This window comes from Lonchura striata, chromosome 9 (assembly GCF_050655825.1).
Source record: "Lonchura striata isolate lonStrDom1 chromosome 9, ASM5065582v1, whole genome shotgun sequence".
In the NCBI taxonomy this organism is placed as follows: Eukaryota; Metazoa; Chordata; class Aves; order Passeriformes; family Estrildidae; genus Lonchura; species Lonchura striata.
Genome location: NC_140711.1, coordinates 19,254,872 through 19,271,001, shown reverse-complemented (window position 1 = coordinate 19,271,001; position 16,130 = coordinate 19,254,872). Strand labels below are relative to the sequence as shown.

Sequence of the window (16,130 nt, the reverse complement as noted above, 5' to 3'; positions counted from 1 at the left end):
ACAGGACTTAATGAGCTAAAAATCTAAGATTCAAAACGAACAGAGATAAAGGCAGTTAGAGCAGGCAGAATAAAGATAACACATCTGTTCAGTAATTAAACCTCTATTCCAAGAGGCAAATTTTAAGACAGAATAAGCTCAAATGGAAGTACCAGCAGAACATTTAGAAACTGAAACAATGAAGGGTAGATCAAGCAAAAAGAAGTATAAAGCAAAGCAGATAGGAAAGATACATCCCACCACCACCCAATTTATTGCAGCTCTCTGAAATGCCACAGGCCCCTGAGGCACCAGCCTGATTCTCTGGCCTGTTTCCCACCACTGCCATATGATAGAGGGCATATCTGGGCCCTACATCTGGATACAGATTGAACAGCTGTAGGGTTCCAGGCAAACTCCACTTTAATTCTTTGTTTCTTTGCACAGAAATGATTACTTTACTGTTTCCACCACATAAAATCTTAGAAGTTATTATCATGCAAACATATTTACAGATATTAGTCCAAAACTGGATTGCAATCACCAAAACATGGAGAGGATGTCCTCAGACTATCAGAATATAGTATATACATCCAATTATGTACCCCCTAGTCACAAAAATTGTCTTCATGTCTTCATCCTGGGTTAGCAATACAGGATACATGAAAAACAGCTGATCTGAACCGTGCAATGTTAATGCTACCCTTGTTTTATTTAATTTAATACTTTTTGAAGCCACAGAATGCAAACGTGCATTTCTCTCTGAAACATCTGTGTCAGGCACAAAGTTCACAGAAAACTGTCCTAATTCTGAGTAAATGTCATGTCCACAGCCAAGCCCCACTGTCCAGCTATAAACACAGGAAGTGGTGGTGAAACAGCTGAGGATCAAGTACCAGACCTGACATGTAACAAAACTGTTGCTCCCTAGTGAAGTGGGAGCTGGGAGCAAGGTTTGAGTCACAGTGATCTCAGCCAGAAGGCTCCAGCAATAGGAATAAGGATCAAATCAGGTCCAGTTTATGAGTCAAACATCTGTGGCTTCCCAAGATGTTAAAATCCTGCATGGCAACGCACAAAACCAGAACAGCTGCTTAAGGGTGGAGGACAACTTTTACAAATGAGCAGTGTCCCATACTCTTCATGCTCTGTAATGAGGACTGTCAGGAATGTGTTTCTTTGCTGTGACTTCTCTCCTCCACCACCCCCCTAAAACACAGTTCAGTTTGCTAGATACAGTTTCCTGCACAGCTGCAGTGCAGGAGGAATACAGGAGATAATGGAAGAAAACTCAAGAGCTGACTTTGCAGCCTTTTTGAATGAGGATCATTTAATCAGTTACCCAGCCCAGCATATGTGAAGGACAGCTGAACCCTGACATCCATCACAGCACTCCCTTTAAGCAACCAGTGAAAGACTTTCTTCCAGGTTAAGGTACAACGAGAATCCCAGGAACCAAACAGATTGAAGATGGATAAACTCTCCTCTGAAAAAAGAATGGATCACTCTTAGACCAGAAGCTGCAGACACAAGCTAAGGAAATGATTTATGCTGGAGTAATCCACTGCACACTGCTGACCAGAACACCACACACACCATGGCCATTGACAGGGGTCTGCAGGGCCTGCTTACTCTCACAGAACAGTGGTGATCACCATTGCTTTTAAATTTAGCTCCTCTTCAAACAAAATCTGTCACTGAAGCCACACCCTGCCTTTAGTCTTTTGCTCATTCATTCATCATATTCTATCCTGCATTTTCAGACTGTGTTCCTGAAAATGAGGAGGCTGGAATCAGTTGCTGAAAAACAACAAACTGGAGAGGTCAAAGGTGCTATGGACAACTAACTAATAATTATTAATTCTAGAAAGAATACATCACTATTAAAAATATTCAGAATAATAAAAGCCCAACAATAAAATATCTTCTGATAGTGTGTGCTTATGTGTTTATTGTTTTGATTCATTTATTGAATATACTTTCAGAAGAACAGGAACAAGTCACAAAATCAATTGCTATTCATTCTGAGGCTTTTGAATGCATTCATGTATTTGGACTCATGACATGGAAATACCACTGCAGTTTCAATGGCACTAGTTCTAAAGTCTTGTCCTCAAATCTTAGAAAGACACAGCTCTCTTACTTGCACATATTCTATGCAGAACAGCTCCTTAATGCACAACTTAGACTTCACTAGAGATGACATCCTTTCAGCCAACATCCACTACACCTTCAAGACAGCTTGAAAAAGAAAAGATACTGAGTGTAAAAACCTGGAAATTAGATATGTAGTTGCAAGATAAGAATATGAACCTGATGATTTACATTAATGTCTCCTCCTCTATGTCAGAGCCTGTCAGGTGACAGATAGCAAAAAGGACAGTAGGCATTAATCAGAGGATAGACTATGCCTGTAGTGTGATGCAAAGGCAAATTAAAATGCAGAAGATGCTACACTTGCTCACCTGCTTGGTCTGGTTTGTCTCTTCCTCTGCCCCCACCTCCCTTTTCTCCCAGAGCAGTTGCACCTTGGGGTCACCCTTCAGATGCAAAGCAACTGCTCACAGACGAGTTCAGAAACAGCCACAGACAGACTGCTGAGGGCAGCCTCAGGCCAGGAGAACACACCACTGTGACTAATGCCACTGGACACTGCCACTTTTGACTGCTCACCAAGGGCCATTTGCTGGTCACCAGGTTGCCAAGGTCCCTGTCCACCAGCACAGCCACGCAGGGCTGTTACTTTTGAGAGGAAGTCTTCACATTTGTCTGGGATAAACTTAAGGAGCTTTCTACCTGTGCTTTCCCCTATCTTGCTGAGGTCCTGCTGGATGGCAGACCTACCCTTCAGCTTCTCAGAGTTCCCTCCAATCACTGTCTACTTCATTTCCTTCATATATAGTGACATATACAAAGGTGTCTGGAGGCACATTAACCAGCTTGCCAAGAAGGAATACAGTTGGTGCATGTGTTATGGCATCAGAAACCAGAGACTAAAAAAGAAACATGACGTATTGAGGGACAAAGAAAGCATACATGGAACATTTGGATAACAGCATGGCTAGAGATAAGAATGAGTTTTACAACTTATGGGATGTGCCATAACCATTAATATGGTCTGAAGAAAGAACAGTGTTGCAGCCTGTCATAGAGCCCATTGAAGTCCCGGTTTGGCACTGCAGAGTTTTTCCCCCACTGGCACAGAGCCCCTCCATACTGAGGAACAGATGATGAACTCTCCCTGACACACCCAGCTAAAATTCCTCATTCATGTTAGTACTCCATTATTAATTCTTCAGTCATTGCCACAAAACATTTTATCAATAGCTTGGAAAAACTTCCACGTGCCCTACAAGAACAATAGGGCTTTTAACCAGAAAGTTGAACCCCCACCCTGAAATCCCAGAAATTGTCTTTGAGCTTGGGGGGATTGAAATATGGAAATACATGAACAGAAGATTATGATGTTGATGAATAAGCCAAGTTTTCAGGTACATAGCAAGCACTATCTGCATTTCAAATTTCCCTGGAGACACAGGAACCAAATCCTCAATATTAAAAGGACCATTCCTCTACGGCTCTCAAGTCAGATTTCTCTTATAAAATAATCAAATTAAATAAAGCAAGGGCATTTACTGAATTTATAAAATTATTAAAGCAAAAGTCTGCTTGTAGATATCACTGCATCTACAAGGTTTTGTTTCTTCTCAATAATTCATATGGTCTGATATAACAAATAGGACGAATCCTTTAAATATGTGCACTTCATTTAATTTGTTCTTTACTGCTAGACTACACACAGCTCAAAGATAATGAACATTATAAACAAATCAATCTTCAAAAAGGAACAAGTTGTATTGCCCTTAACATATATGTCTGGAAGCCAAACTCATTACTACTAAACCTGCACTAGCATATAACAGTCTATATGATCCAGTCTATCACACACAGACTATAAGGACCTCTGTGCTACCTGCTGGGCCTAAATTTTTCAACTTTTCCTCTCAATACTCTTTTGCAGTAAATTGTCAGAAATGCCTAACAGTGCTATTTTCCCAATGGTTTCTCCTAATATTCCTCTCCTAAGCTTTTTCTACCCCAGGAGAGCCTGACAGTAAGCCTAAGTAGGAAATCAGCAACCTGTTTCCTCCACAAGAAGTCTGAGAAGCAGGATTTTCTTCATCTTTCAGTTTCAGTGTTTTGTTCATCAGGAGACAGCTGTTAACAAGATGGGGGCACAATGGTGACCATGAAAGCTTCATGGAAAATAAATTGATTACACTGCAAGTTGGGAAGAGTGCAACACATCACAATACATGTCCTGCACAACTTTTGACTAGTGATTCCAACATCCAAGATAGGGTCAAAAGCTTTTTAGGAGGACATACTACCAGATAAGGAAGAAGGACTACAGTATCAAGATCTTGCAACAAAAAAAAAAAAAAAAAAAAAAAAAAAGGCAGCAGAGAGAAGCTCAAGGAACTGATGGTGTTGTACAGAAAAGCCTTGCTGCTGAAAATCTGCCAACATCACAGAGCTGCTTTAATCTTTTAAATCTCAGCAACTACCCAGGATCTTGAACACAGAAGCAGCAGATGGAATGAAGGATTTCAACATTTGAAAACTCAAGTATGTAGTAAGGTCAGGAAGTGGAAGCATAAATATAACCATCAAGCAACCAACTGCAAAAGATACAAGATAGGACATCTAACGAATACACCCTGTTAGCCTCAAGATCTGGAGTTACCAGTCAGATGCTAAGGAGTCCTGTCAAAGTCCTTTATAAAAGCTGTAAGTAATAACAGTCTGAAGAACAGTGAAGATACTAATCCCTGATTTGGAAAGACACCCCTTATGTACCTCACCTGCAGCCAATGCAGAAAGAGTAAATGTCACTACACAGCCCCAGCATAGCATTCTCAGGATCAATATGCTCAGAACTGATACAGCAGCACTTCACCACCAACACAGGAAACCCCAAGCAAAGTACAGGCAACTGAAGGTCTGAGTACTGTCCAATGAAACAAAAGGATATCATACAATCTTAACATGAATCTTGTGTTTGCTTTGATTTCAGAATAATTAGGTAATATCTGTCCCTTTCTTTCTGTAACTCCCTTAGTTGCTAATTTAAACCTTATGCCATAGTTAGAGGGGCACTGCTGTGTACAAAGCAGCATAACCTGGCAAAGTCTGTGTAACCAGAGCTCACTCACCATGTTTCAGAAGAGCTGACAACCATTAGCTGTCTACAATTCCAGTTTTATCAGGTGGATCTTCTTTACTGAAACCTGAGGGAAGCTTCAGATTTGCTACGAAGACTGAGTCCTCAGCAAGCATTTACCCTTTTTGCCCATTTCAGAAGTTGAATATTTCAGCACAAATGCTCTATTTGACAGCCAGAGAGAAGGCTGCAGCTTTGTTGTAATACACAAATCCTGAACCTGAATTTTTTATTTAGCTATTAGGTGAATATACTTATATGGATATCACACTCAGTAACCTGAAGTACATTTTACATGTAAATTTAAGAGTTTTATTGTGCAGTTTTAACGTTCCCACATACTGCAAAAAGCAGTTTGTTTGCCCTTTATGCCTTTGCACTGAAGCAGCCAGTCAAACAAATTCAATCTCAAACCAAAAGAGTGCATAAGCATTAGAGCAGGACAACAGAGAAATGTGGTGGATTCATGTTTTTCTCAAATTTACTGTTCTCAAATTTGGAAAGGCCAGTTGCCTTTCCTTCTCATCCATTTCAAATGATGATAAACTATTAAAAACAAAGCATTTGGAACTTTATAATATAAAAACTACAAAATGCATGCAGTACACCCACAGCCCTGGAACTTCTCTGGGTACATTTAGTATCTTTTCTCCCACTACTTTTAGTCATCAAGAGATTTTAAAGACCCTAGGATTTCATTCATCTACCAAAGCTAACTGCAGGTAAGCTGTTTTTCAACCACACAGAAGCTTACCTATCCTTTAATTATCACATGTTAAAGGTTTTTCATTTCAAATCAACTGCAAATATTTTCAAACAAAATCTTGCAAGATTGGTATTTACAATACAGTGGATATTTTGTAATAGTAGGCACAGTCAATGCTTCCTCTTGTCATTTTTCATCATTCTTTTTGGGACAAATCAAGTAGGATAGAATAAATAGGCAGATACATTCTTCAAAATCAGACACTTGATAAAAGAAATTAAATTAAATTAAATTAATATTTTTAAAGATCATTCTTCACAAACTGGAGATTGTTCTCAAGAATAAACCTGTAGATTCTTTTGAGGAATAATCTCACGGAGTGGGTGTGTAAATGTGTGTAGTCTTTTTAAAGAGAGTCCAATTTAGCAACACACAAATTCAGCCAGAAGCTGCATGCTCAATGAAGCATCAGATTCCTCAGTCATCCTGAACAGTTTTTATCCTTAACAGCAACCCTGTCTGGCAAAGCCAATGCAAGTGTTCCATTATTGCTGTGGGCCCTATCTGATCAAACACTGGTATCTATGCACAGATACCCAAATTAGTCAACTAAAGCACCTTTGGAAATGACAGAGCAGAAACATCTGATTTCCAGGGCACAGGTCACCTTATCCTGACACATATGGCTAAAACAAAGCAAGAGCTGCTTGGGATCAAATCTTAATCAAGATCAGTAGTTGTAAGGAGCCTAAACCTAAGATCTGGCTTAAGAGGAGGGATGGTACACAGCAGATGAGATGCATTCTTCTTTTCCTGTTTAAGGAAGGGGCCTAGGTCATTATTTACTAAACACTTTCTATAGATAGGAACTCCAACATACATGAATGGTACATGAAGTCTAGGAAGGATATAAGCCACATTTCCAGCTGGCCCGTGAGTCTTTACAGTGCCTTTGCTAGTGCCAGTTAAGAACACAAGGCTCAACACTGCTGCACTTACATTACTTTTCTTCTTCATCCATTAGTTTTTATTTGGGTTATCTTAAACCAAAAGTATAATAAAAACAACATGTTTTACAGAACCAATAGCATTGTTATAACACCACACGTTCTTTACATTGAAGTTTATCACAAGAATCCAGTCAAATGCTGAGTCTGATTACTTACACAAAATACTCAAAACAAAAACCCCACACAAACTACATCTTTTTAAGTCAAAAATTACCAACATTCAGACACCCATTATTGCCCACTGACCAGTGGCTTGAGCAGCAAGGGAATGATTGGAGATCTGGAACCTAAGAAGGCATCAGAGGGTGGGACTTCCAGCACAGACTCACACCAGCCACCACCTCTGCCAAGCAGAGGGATCCCTGTCTGACGCAGGACAGGGACAGAGGGGCTCTGTGTCTCCCTGGGTAGAGCCCACAGGAGCAGAAACCCAAACCCCATATCCCAGGTCATATTGCACATCTCTTTTTTGGCAGACAGAAGGGACAACATTCATGGTCAGAACTCTGAATATAACACACTTTTCCTTTGTTCCAAAGGATTGAATTCAAATTTCCGTCTACAACACATCATTCTAAATACCAGGACACTAAAATCTGTTACATGATCTCCAGCATTACATAAGTTATCCATATTTTTAACAATAACTACAAGATCACTAAAAATTGAAGACTAGAACATTTCAAATGCAAAGAAATGCGTGTTTGATATGCATGTGTTCCTACTTAACATCTGGCAAGAAGAAAGATGGAAATCTGCAATTGTCTTGCATAGAATATGGTTTTTTAAATTTTAGCAGGCAGAAGACATTTCACTACATGTGACAACTTCAATTTTTTGGTATTATATCCAACTTAGAAACCTCAAATTCACACCATGCAAATTCTCACTAGCCCTTTATGTTTATCAAGAAAAAAATAAACAGAGGTCTTCCTTTAACAAAGGAAGTTTGTCATCCTTTAGATGACAAACTCATGAAATGAAAAGGTAGTTTGTGCATGTGCACCTACTGTCAGATTCTTGTCCAAAACCACAATACAACTATTTCACTGCCCATTAATATTGAAATGTGAACTACAAAAGTTATCCAAGGGTATTGTGCCTGAATACTACAGTCTTAAAATATCAAATAGATTAACTTAAAACATCAAAAAGGAATCCTGATTTGCAGAAAGACTGATGCTACTAGTATGCCACTTACTTGTTTAAGTTTACCAGTCATCTGACAGGTGTCTGCTCTGTTCAAAATATCCTCTCATTCATAAAGGGAACTTGAAGGAACTATTTTGCAACAAATTATTTTCTTAGTCTATCATTGTATCTAGTCAATATGAAAATGTATACATGAGACCACTCCATAAATCAGATTTCTCTTCACACAGTCAGTGCATCATAACTACAACTAATTTACTCTAGGTCTGAGGCTTGGCTACTTCTGATATTCATAAAGTAAATATTAACCATAAAATCATTATTCTGCCACGTACACAATGAATCCTCTTGAAAATATTATCAGGAAGGCAAAACAATGTTTGAGTCTTCTGGACTGCTTAAAATTGTCCAGTTTATGATCATAATGATATAATCTACTATTTCTTATGTTCATAATCTAATCTTTAAGTCATGTGAAAGAGTGACAACAAAACCAGGATTTACATTGCATCACACAGAAGTATGGAAAACTCCTGCATGTATTAAAATAACATTACAGTCCAACACTAATCTGCATGTCCTCCCCATGGTGTTCCATTGCAGATAGCAACTTCAGCCCTTGCTTTTGTTACAAATCTGCCACTTGCAAAAGGCAAAGCATCTAAACTGCCGCCTAAACTCACAGGAATATCTAAACCCCAAAATAGCAGTATCTACTTACAGAGATCAAAAATGCATTTTCACAGTTTAAACTTCTACACATGTTCATAAAATGAATTCTGCATGTACAAATGAGAGGCAAAAAAAAACCAAAAAAAAAACACCCAAATCCTGAATTACTCGGAATTTATTCTTCTATTTCCTGCCTATGTAAACATGACATTTCTGCATTTGTATCACCTTGAGATAGTAAACAAATTCAGGCAGCAAGGTCTGCATCAAGATTAAGACAAAGAGTTCTTGTCTGCAAACTGTAATTTCTGTTGCCAATGGAAATTAGATGTTTTCCTTTCCTTTTTTCTCCCAAAACAGGTTATAAGAACAAAGCTTGCTTTGGGAAATTTTTAGAACTATTTACTCTACTAAAAGTTTGCAATAATTCAAGCCATATTGTTCACTGCACAAAGTAAGAACTGGAAAAATGCTGACTAAATAATGTGGTTCTGAGTACAAGGTTGTCAAGAAGCTAAGCCTCAAAAAAGATCACAGGACGCTGCAAACATTGCTGAAATCAGCACCTTTGCTATTCAGAGGCCAACAGTTTCACAGATATGTACAGTGAAAAAACAGAGCCACCAAAAAGTCCATCTAACCCAAGACAGAGATTTCTATTTTATAGTTGCCACCTTCCCAATGAATATTCTATTGACTGATCTTCTTTTCCAGAGATTTTAACATTACTATTCCTCCCCTCCCAAAAAATATAAAACTACCATCTCCATAACTTTGGTTTCTTAATGCAATTACATGAGACGTGCTTAGCCAACATAAAGGAGACACTCCAGGCTAAAGAACCAAACCACTTCAAATCTATATTTAAAAATTGAAAGGCCATAAGGACTTGTATAATTACAGTTCCATTGCACACACACATAAATAAGCTGTCCTCTAATTCTGCAAGTACTCATTAAAGATCAGTTGTACAGGCTTAATTAACATCAGTTCTTCAGCAGCCATCCTGCTGCTTTGCTACAGCAATGTCATGGTAATGTGTAGATTTTGTCACTACTTTCACTGTAAGGTCTCTTCTCACAGTTGGGGTTTTTTAAAATATTTCCTTATAAAAATGTAAAAAGACCAAAACTGAGGAAGTTAAAGTGTTAAGTTCCTATTAGCAATTTGAGATACAGTTAAGATTTTTAAAGATTTTATAGTTTGCTCTTGCTAATATAAATCATAATTAAACAATAAAGAAAAATATTCAGCATTAATAACCCTATCCTTTGTTATGCATAACTGTGCCAGCCAATTTTTTGTTCTTTATTATAAATAACAAAAATACATTTTATTATAAAAATGTAAGTGCACTAACCAAATGAAGACATCCTGATTTCAGGACATTTCTCTAATCACCATTGAGAAGGATTATTAACAATTTACTACTAAGTTTTTTCAGATATTTCAGTGTGAGAGATTTTTCAGAGATGTATTTGAGAGTGATCTTTAATGAACCTTTTTCATTCTTGAATTATTTCCCTCAAAAAAAAATGCTCTAACATTGCACACTATGCTCAAATACATCCCCCTTTCTTAAGGTCAATCATTTTCTTAATGTACATTTGAAAGACATAGTTACAGATTTAAAAATAAATCCATTGACTATAGTCTGAGTAGAACAAGACAGTCACTGCAATCTCCACAAAAGTGCAGAATTAGAAACCTAGAATCAGTTTAACTGAATTTAACTCCACCAGACTCTCAACAGCATAAACAGGGATGTTGTACACGTGTAACTTACTGACACCCCACCGAGACTGTCCTCCACGTCACTTCAGCTACAAGAAGTGCACTTCTAGAGTCTCATACAGGAAATTATAAATGTTAACAACCACATAAGTATGAAATATGCGAAGTGCAAACTCACAAGGAAATGCTTGGCAGCTTTTTCTTTTGACTTATTGTATCTTTTTTCCTATTCTTCTGCAATTCTTTCCATCCTCTCTTGCCAAATACGCTACAAACTTGCTTTTCAGTCCCAAACACCAAGGGCAGAAAGCCCAGACCAAACATTTCTTTGGAAATTTGTTCTAAAACAGCTAGGTAAGTCTGAGCAAAATAGATTTTGTATGCAGAGTTCTTGGTCTCATTCCTCTCCACACTGGCCATGTGGCTGAGTTCAGCCCCAGGAGCAGCCTCAGTGATTTCCGTGGAGCCACATCCACGCAGGTGGGCTGAGCTATAAACCCAGGCTGAACACGAGGGTTTGTTGCCACTCGCAGAGGTTAGGAAGCAGCTGCCCTCCAGCACCCTTCCCACTGGAACTCAGCACTGAAGGGACAACTCTTCCCATGTTCCTACTTCTGCATTTTCTACAGAAGGTCATACGCAGACCAAAGTATATAGGTTAGGCACCTTTGATAATTTGTCTGACTACTGAACACAACATACTCCAAATAGGTTAAATAAATCACTTTCTTATGTTACTCATAGTTTAAGTGACAAAACATTTACTATTATTTGGGAAACAGATTCTTAGTGACAAATCTTTGGTGAAACAGTGCAAAAGAAGAAAGAAAGAAAACCATAATAACTCTAGAGAGCCAGAAATTGGCACAAGTGTCCTGTTCAACCTGCATCCCCAGGTACACCATGAGGTACACCTCAGCTGGCCCCACACAGAGCAGGGCCAAAACCACAGGAGAAGCCAACCAGCACATAGCAAGGAACTCGGGTGACAAGCCAGCCTCACACACAGGCCAGCCACCAGAGCAGTGCTTTAGCTCAGGCAAAATGGAAGACTCCTCACATGAGTCCCTTAGAATGGAATACACTATAACCTCAGTTATACCCAGAAACTACCCAAAAATACTTTTACTAAGAATGGTAATTGACAACAGTTTCATTTATGTTTTGATCTACCTCATTCACCCATCATCTGTTCTGCAGCTGGCGTCTCAGGAAATGAATAGAAATTTAAATGCAAAAAAATTTAAACATAGGCAACAGTGACAGATAAGGACAAAGAAATTATCTCAAAAACACAGCCATTTATTAAAGCATTTTTACAGACTGGATCAGCCTGAATGTTCTGGAAGAGAGTTCTACAATTGCACAGATTACAAGCAATTGAATTTTGCTTTTTCTATTATTTGTTGTTTATCAAAATTGTTAACTGCTACTTAGAGCAGCTGTATTTCCACGTCACTTAAAATTGCTTCTCCTTTCTAGTAATTTAGTTCCAATGATTCATGTGGTTGCTACAGTGATATCTCACTGAGAAAAAACATTCCATAGGTAGAAGAAAAACTGAAAATGAAACAGCAATGAAGAAGCCTGTTCCATTAAACTCTCATTGCTTAAAGGAGAAAGAATTATTTCACAATGCTATTTGCATATTTAAAAACTACTGCAGGAATGTGTGATTATGTACACAGAACTTGCCAGCACAGCTCAGTTCTTATTGTTCAAGGGCTGCTCCAAGGCCCCTCCTCAGCCAACTTCTTCATTTGATGGGAAGTCATTGACACAAACTGCAAACACATTTCCTCGCTAGATCCTTGCTTTGGCCATGTTTTAGGAGAAGGGATCATGACAGAAAAGCATGTGATTTCAGCAAGTATATTTTCAAAGCAAGTTTAGGAAAAACACATGGCTACACATTTGCAAAAGTGTGCCTGAACTCACAGCCTTTCCCACTACCTTAAAAATCAGTTTCTAAACATCAAGTCTCCAACTACAAACTGATTTGGCATGTTGAAAGTTTACAAATCTAGTGATGCAATAAGCCATTATTGCTTCAGGTTTTCTAATTCAGAGACTTCTTTATCATCTGGTAGAGGGCGAAAAAAAAAAAACAGTATGCCTTGCTATGAAATAACTCATCATACTTCTGATGTGAACCTTTATAGTCATTATTATCTAATCACATATGAGCACCTCAACAGCTACAATTCACCATCCTTTCACAAGCACTTTAAGCAAGGAAACAGATCTTAGGTGCTGTGATTTGGGGTCCAGTTAAATCTCAAAACCAAGAAATATCAATATGAACTTCATCAAAAACAGATAAGCAAGAATAAAAGCCATGTGGCTGAAGCTGCCTGTAGTAGCGTGTTTTGAAAGATTTAAATAGCTTCCCATGAAAACAGGGATTCAATGACTCAGGAACTCTGATTCACCCATGTCCTCCCAGTTATCACCACAACCATAAGAAAGTAGCCTGTGACATTTCTATTCATTACATACCTCCCAACAGTTGTATTTAAGAGCTCTGACAGGTATACTGACAGGAAGGACAGAGGCTACACCCTCCTCCTCAGCAAGGTCAGGAGAAAGCTGCAGCTCAGCTTTGCTACAAGGAACACAGAGCAAGAAGCTGCTTTATGTCCACACTCCCCCCTGGAAGAACATAGGACTTTGTCACAACCTTGCTCTACATTAGTGCCTCTATCATCCCTCAGTAAAACCACTGCAGTAACCTTCATTCAGAAGGTTTCTACTGTTTGGGTTGGGTAATTTATATGAACATTAAGAATAACCAAAATTATAACAAGTATTGATGACTAATAATGAAAGATATGAACCTTTTCAGAAATACTACAGGAATTCTGCCTTGCAATTTTACCCATTTCCTAACAGTTAAAGGTTTACTGGCATCAAGTGATTATGCCATAAGGTTTTCTGCAATTCATTCAAAGATAGTAGTATCAGACTGGGAAAAAGACCATGAGGTACTAGAAGACCCTAACAAAGCATTTTCTCCAGTTTATTTTCCTTGAAGGAAAGGAATCAAGAGAGGCAAAAGGAGATGATACAAAGTGAATTCAAATGAACTAGTAGGACTTACCTTGGAAAAACAGCAGCACACTTCTGCTCACAAATTTTAGTCACAACTTCTTGTTTGCTTGAGTGTCTTTAGTACTTTAGCAAGTATGAGTAATTAAAATAATGCAACTACTGGTACAGTTTTCTGATTAAATTATGCCAATCTACAACTGCATTGTCACCAAATGGGATGAACCAACACTAAATTCAGTTGTCTCAGAATGTATATACACTAGCAAGCATGTCCAGCTCAGGACATAGTTTTGTGAAAGACCTAAGCCAATGTAAAAGTTGCCTGCAGCCCTGAGGGAGGTCTTGCTCTCCACTGCCTTCCCCTAGCTTTGCTTCTGGCAGTGAAGTTTCTTCTCTCTACTCCCCATAAGCTTTAGGTTTCACACCCTCTGAGATGCTGACAGAACTCACTAACCTGGATGGCAGAGAACCATCCAGTCTCTTCCGCCAGGGCACCCAGACACTAAAGGATCCAACAACACACGTCACAGTCACCAAAAAACCCGTGGGAGAAGCAGCCAGTGACAAACTAGCAGCAGAGGCAGAAGCAAAGGAGGGAAGAACAGGAACTCCAACTTCTGCCAAGGGTAAGCCATTCAACCAACCTTCCTTCTCCAACTTCCTCTACATCCCAGATACCACAGGATTGCTAAAGCTGATACAAAAGAGGAGGCGTGAACATACAGCCAGAGAGTAGAGAAAGAGCAGTACTATTTTCCTCAACATCCAGAGCTCACCACAGAGCCACAAGCACTTGAGATATGAGCTTGGCATGGGACAGGAGGGGCACAGCAGTGCCACATCACATCACGGAGATGTTTGCATCTCCATCGTCTAGCAGGGTAATGGCAGGCACAGAAACTGGGTGAATGTAGGCACAGACCAGCCACACATCCCACAGGGAGGCACAATTACGTTGATTAGATACAACGGTGTAAAATACATATATAGAATGGGTAAAAACGTAAGGAAAGACAGGGGAATGTTGCCTGACATAAGCAGAAATAACCCTACAGCAACGATAGACAACCGGTCACTCGACTGGGGAAAAACAAAGGAGTGCGTGCCTTGCTCTGACAACAGGAAGTAAGACGATACTGAGCTTGTTTGCTACTGGCACCCCAACAGTGGCCACACCGAATACGGACACACAACAGAACGTAGGCAGGAGACACTGGGAAGTGAAATGTGAGCACAACTCTGAAGAACGGAAGACGGACCACCGAAGAGTTCACCCTCCCGAGCCTGAGTCTCAGCTGACATTGCCTCGGCTGGCAAGCACTGCCCGCACCAGCCGCCCGCCACCACTCACCCCATCTCCTCCAAGGCGTGACCCCGCGGCGCTCACTGCCCAGCACTGCCCAGCGCTGCCCCCGCCCGGAGCCCGCACCCGCCCGCCCGGCCCCAGCACCGCACACGCTGCCTCCCTTCCCCCCAGAGCCCCCAGGCCCGGCAGGACCCACACAGCCCCTGCCCGCCCCTCCGCTCAAGGCCGGCTGCCCACAGCTCGCCAGCACCTGTCAGCCCCAGCGCCCCACAGCCCGGCCCGCCCCGCACACAGCCGGCCCCGCTTCCTGTCCCACGGCACGACCCCGGCCCGGCCCCTTCTCGGCGGCACCTGAAGCGCGGCGAGTCCTTCAGACACTCCTCGAAGTCCACGGTCACCTTCATGGTGGCGGGGCGCGCCGCTGCCTCCGCTGCTGCGGCTGCTGGCGGTGGTGGCGAGGCGAGACCGGGCCAGGGCCGGCGGACGGGGCGGGGCAGGGGCGGTGCTCGGGGCAGGGGCGGTGCTCGGGGCGGGGGCGGTGCTCGGGGCAGGGGCGGTGCTCGGGGCAGGGGCGGTGCTCGGGGCAGGGGCGGTGCTCGGGGCAGGGGCGGTGCTCGGGGCGGGGGCGGTGCTCGGGGCAGGGGCGGTGCTCGGGGCAGGGGCGGTGGCCGCAGCGCCCGGGGCCCGCCCCGCCCGGGCGCGACTGACGGCCCGGGCAGCCAGCAGCGACCGCCTGCGAGAGCGGGGGGCGCGCCGGCCAATCACAACGCCAGAGGGGCGGGCTCAGTAGGCAGAGCGCCCAATGAGCGTAGCCGCTCGGAAGATGCAGCCAACCGCCGGCAGCGCAGCGATTGCTCCCGCCCCGGCGTGCTCAGAGCGACAGCTCGGGCCGCCAATGGGCAGGCGGCCGCGCCAAGCGGCAGCTCCATGGCCGTGGATGCCCCGCCACAGCCCGGCCCGGCGTTCGCCGCCTGACGCTGCCTGGGGGGGGCCGGGCCTGCTTGTTTTTTTTTAATTACAGCTCCCTCGGGGGTGAGACGCGCGGGAAGGCCCGGGCGGGCCCCGGAGCTGCTGCACCGGGTCGAGAGCGGCCTCGGTCAGCCGGGCTCCGCGCAGCGCCGGCGCGGGGCAGGGCCGGCGGGGCGGTACGGCCCTGCTGGGGGGCCAGCGGCGGGAGCAACGCTCCCGCTCAGTCCGCTCTCCGGCGTGATTCACTTCTACACAGAGGAAATAACTGGGGGGAGACTCAAAGGAGTCTCTGAAGGAGAAACGCAAACCGCAGGTTTTCCTGTCAAG

The 16,130-nt window shown here is 42.1% G+C and overlaps 1 protein-coding gene across 11 annotated transcripts in view; it reads right to left on the bottom strand.

Moving 5' to 3' along the window:
* Positions 1 to 15,352, bottom strand: part of ACAP2 (ArfGAP with coiled-coil, ankyrin repeat and PH domains 2) — a 63,608-nt gene extending 48,256 nt beyond the window's left edge. For 4 of the 11 annotated variants that reach the window (XM_085587747.1, XM_085587752.1, XM_085587745.1 and 1 more), the window contains exon 1: positions 15,159 to 15,351. In XM_085587747.1, the coding sequence (XP_085443873.1) occupies positions 15,159 to 15,238 (80 nt within the window). In that variant the 5' untranslated portion in view covers positions 15,239 to 15,351. Of the gene's footprint in view, positions 1 to 15,158 lie in introns of all 11 variants that reach the window. The other 7 variants (XM_085587749.1, XM_021536877.3, XM_085587753.1 and 4 more) reach the window with 3 other exon arrangements.
* Between the last annotated feature and the right edge of the window lie 778 nt (positions 15,353 to 16,130).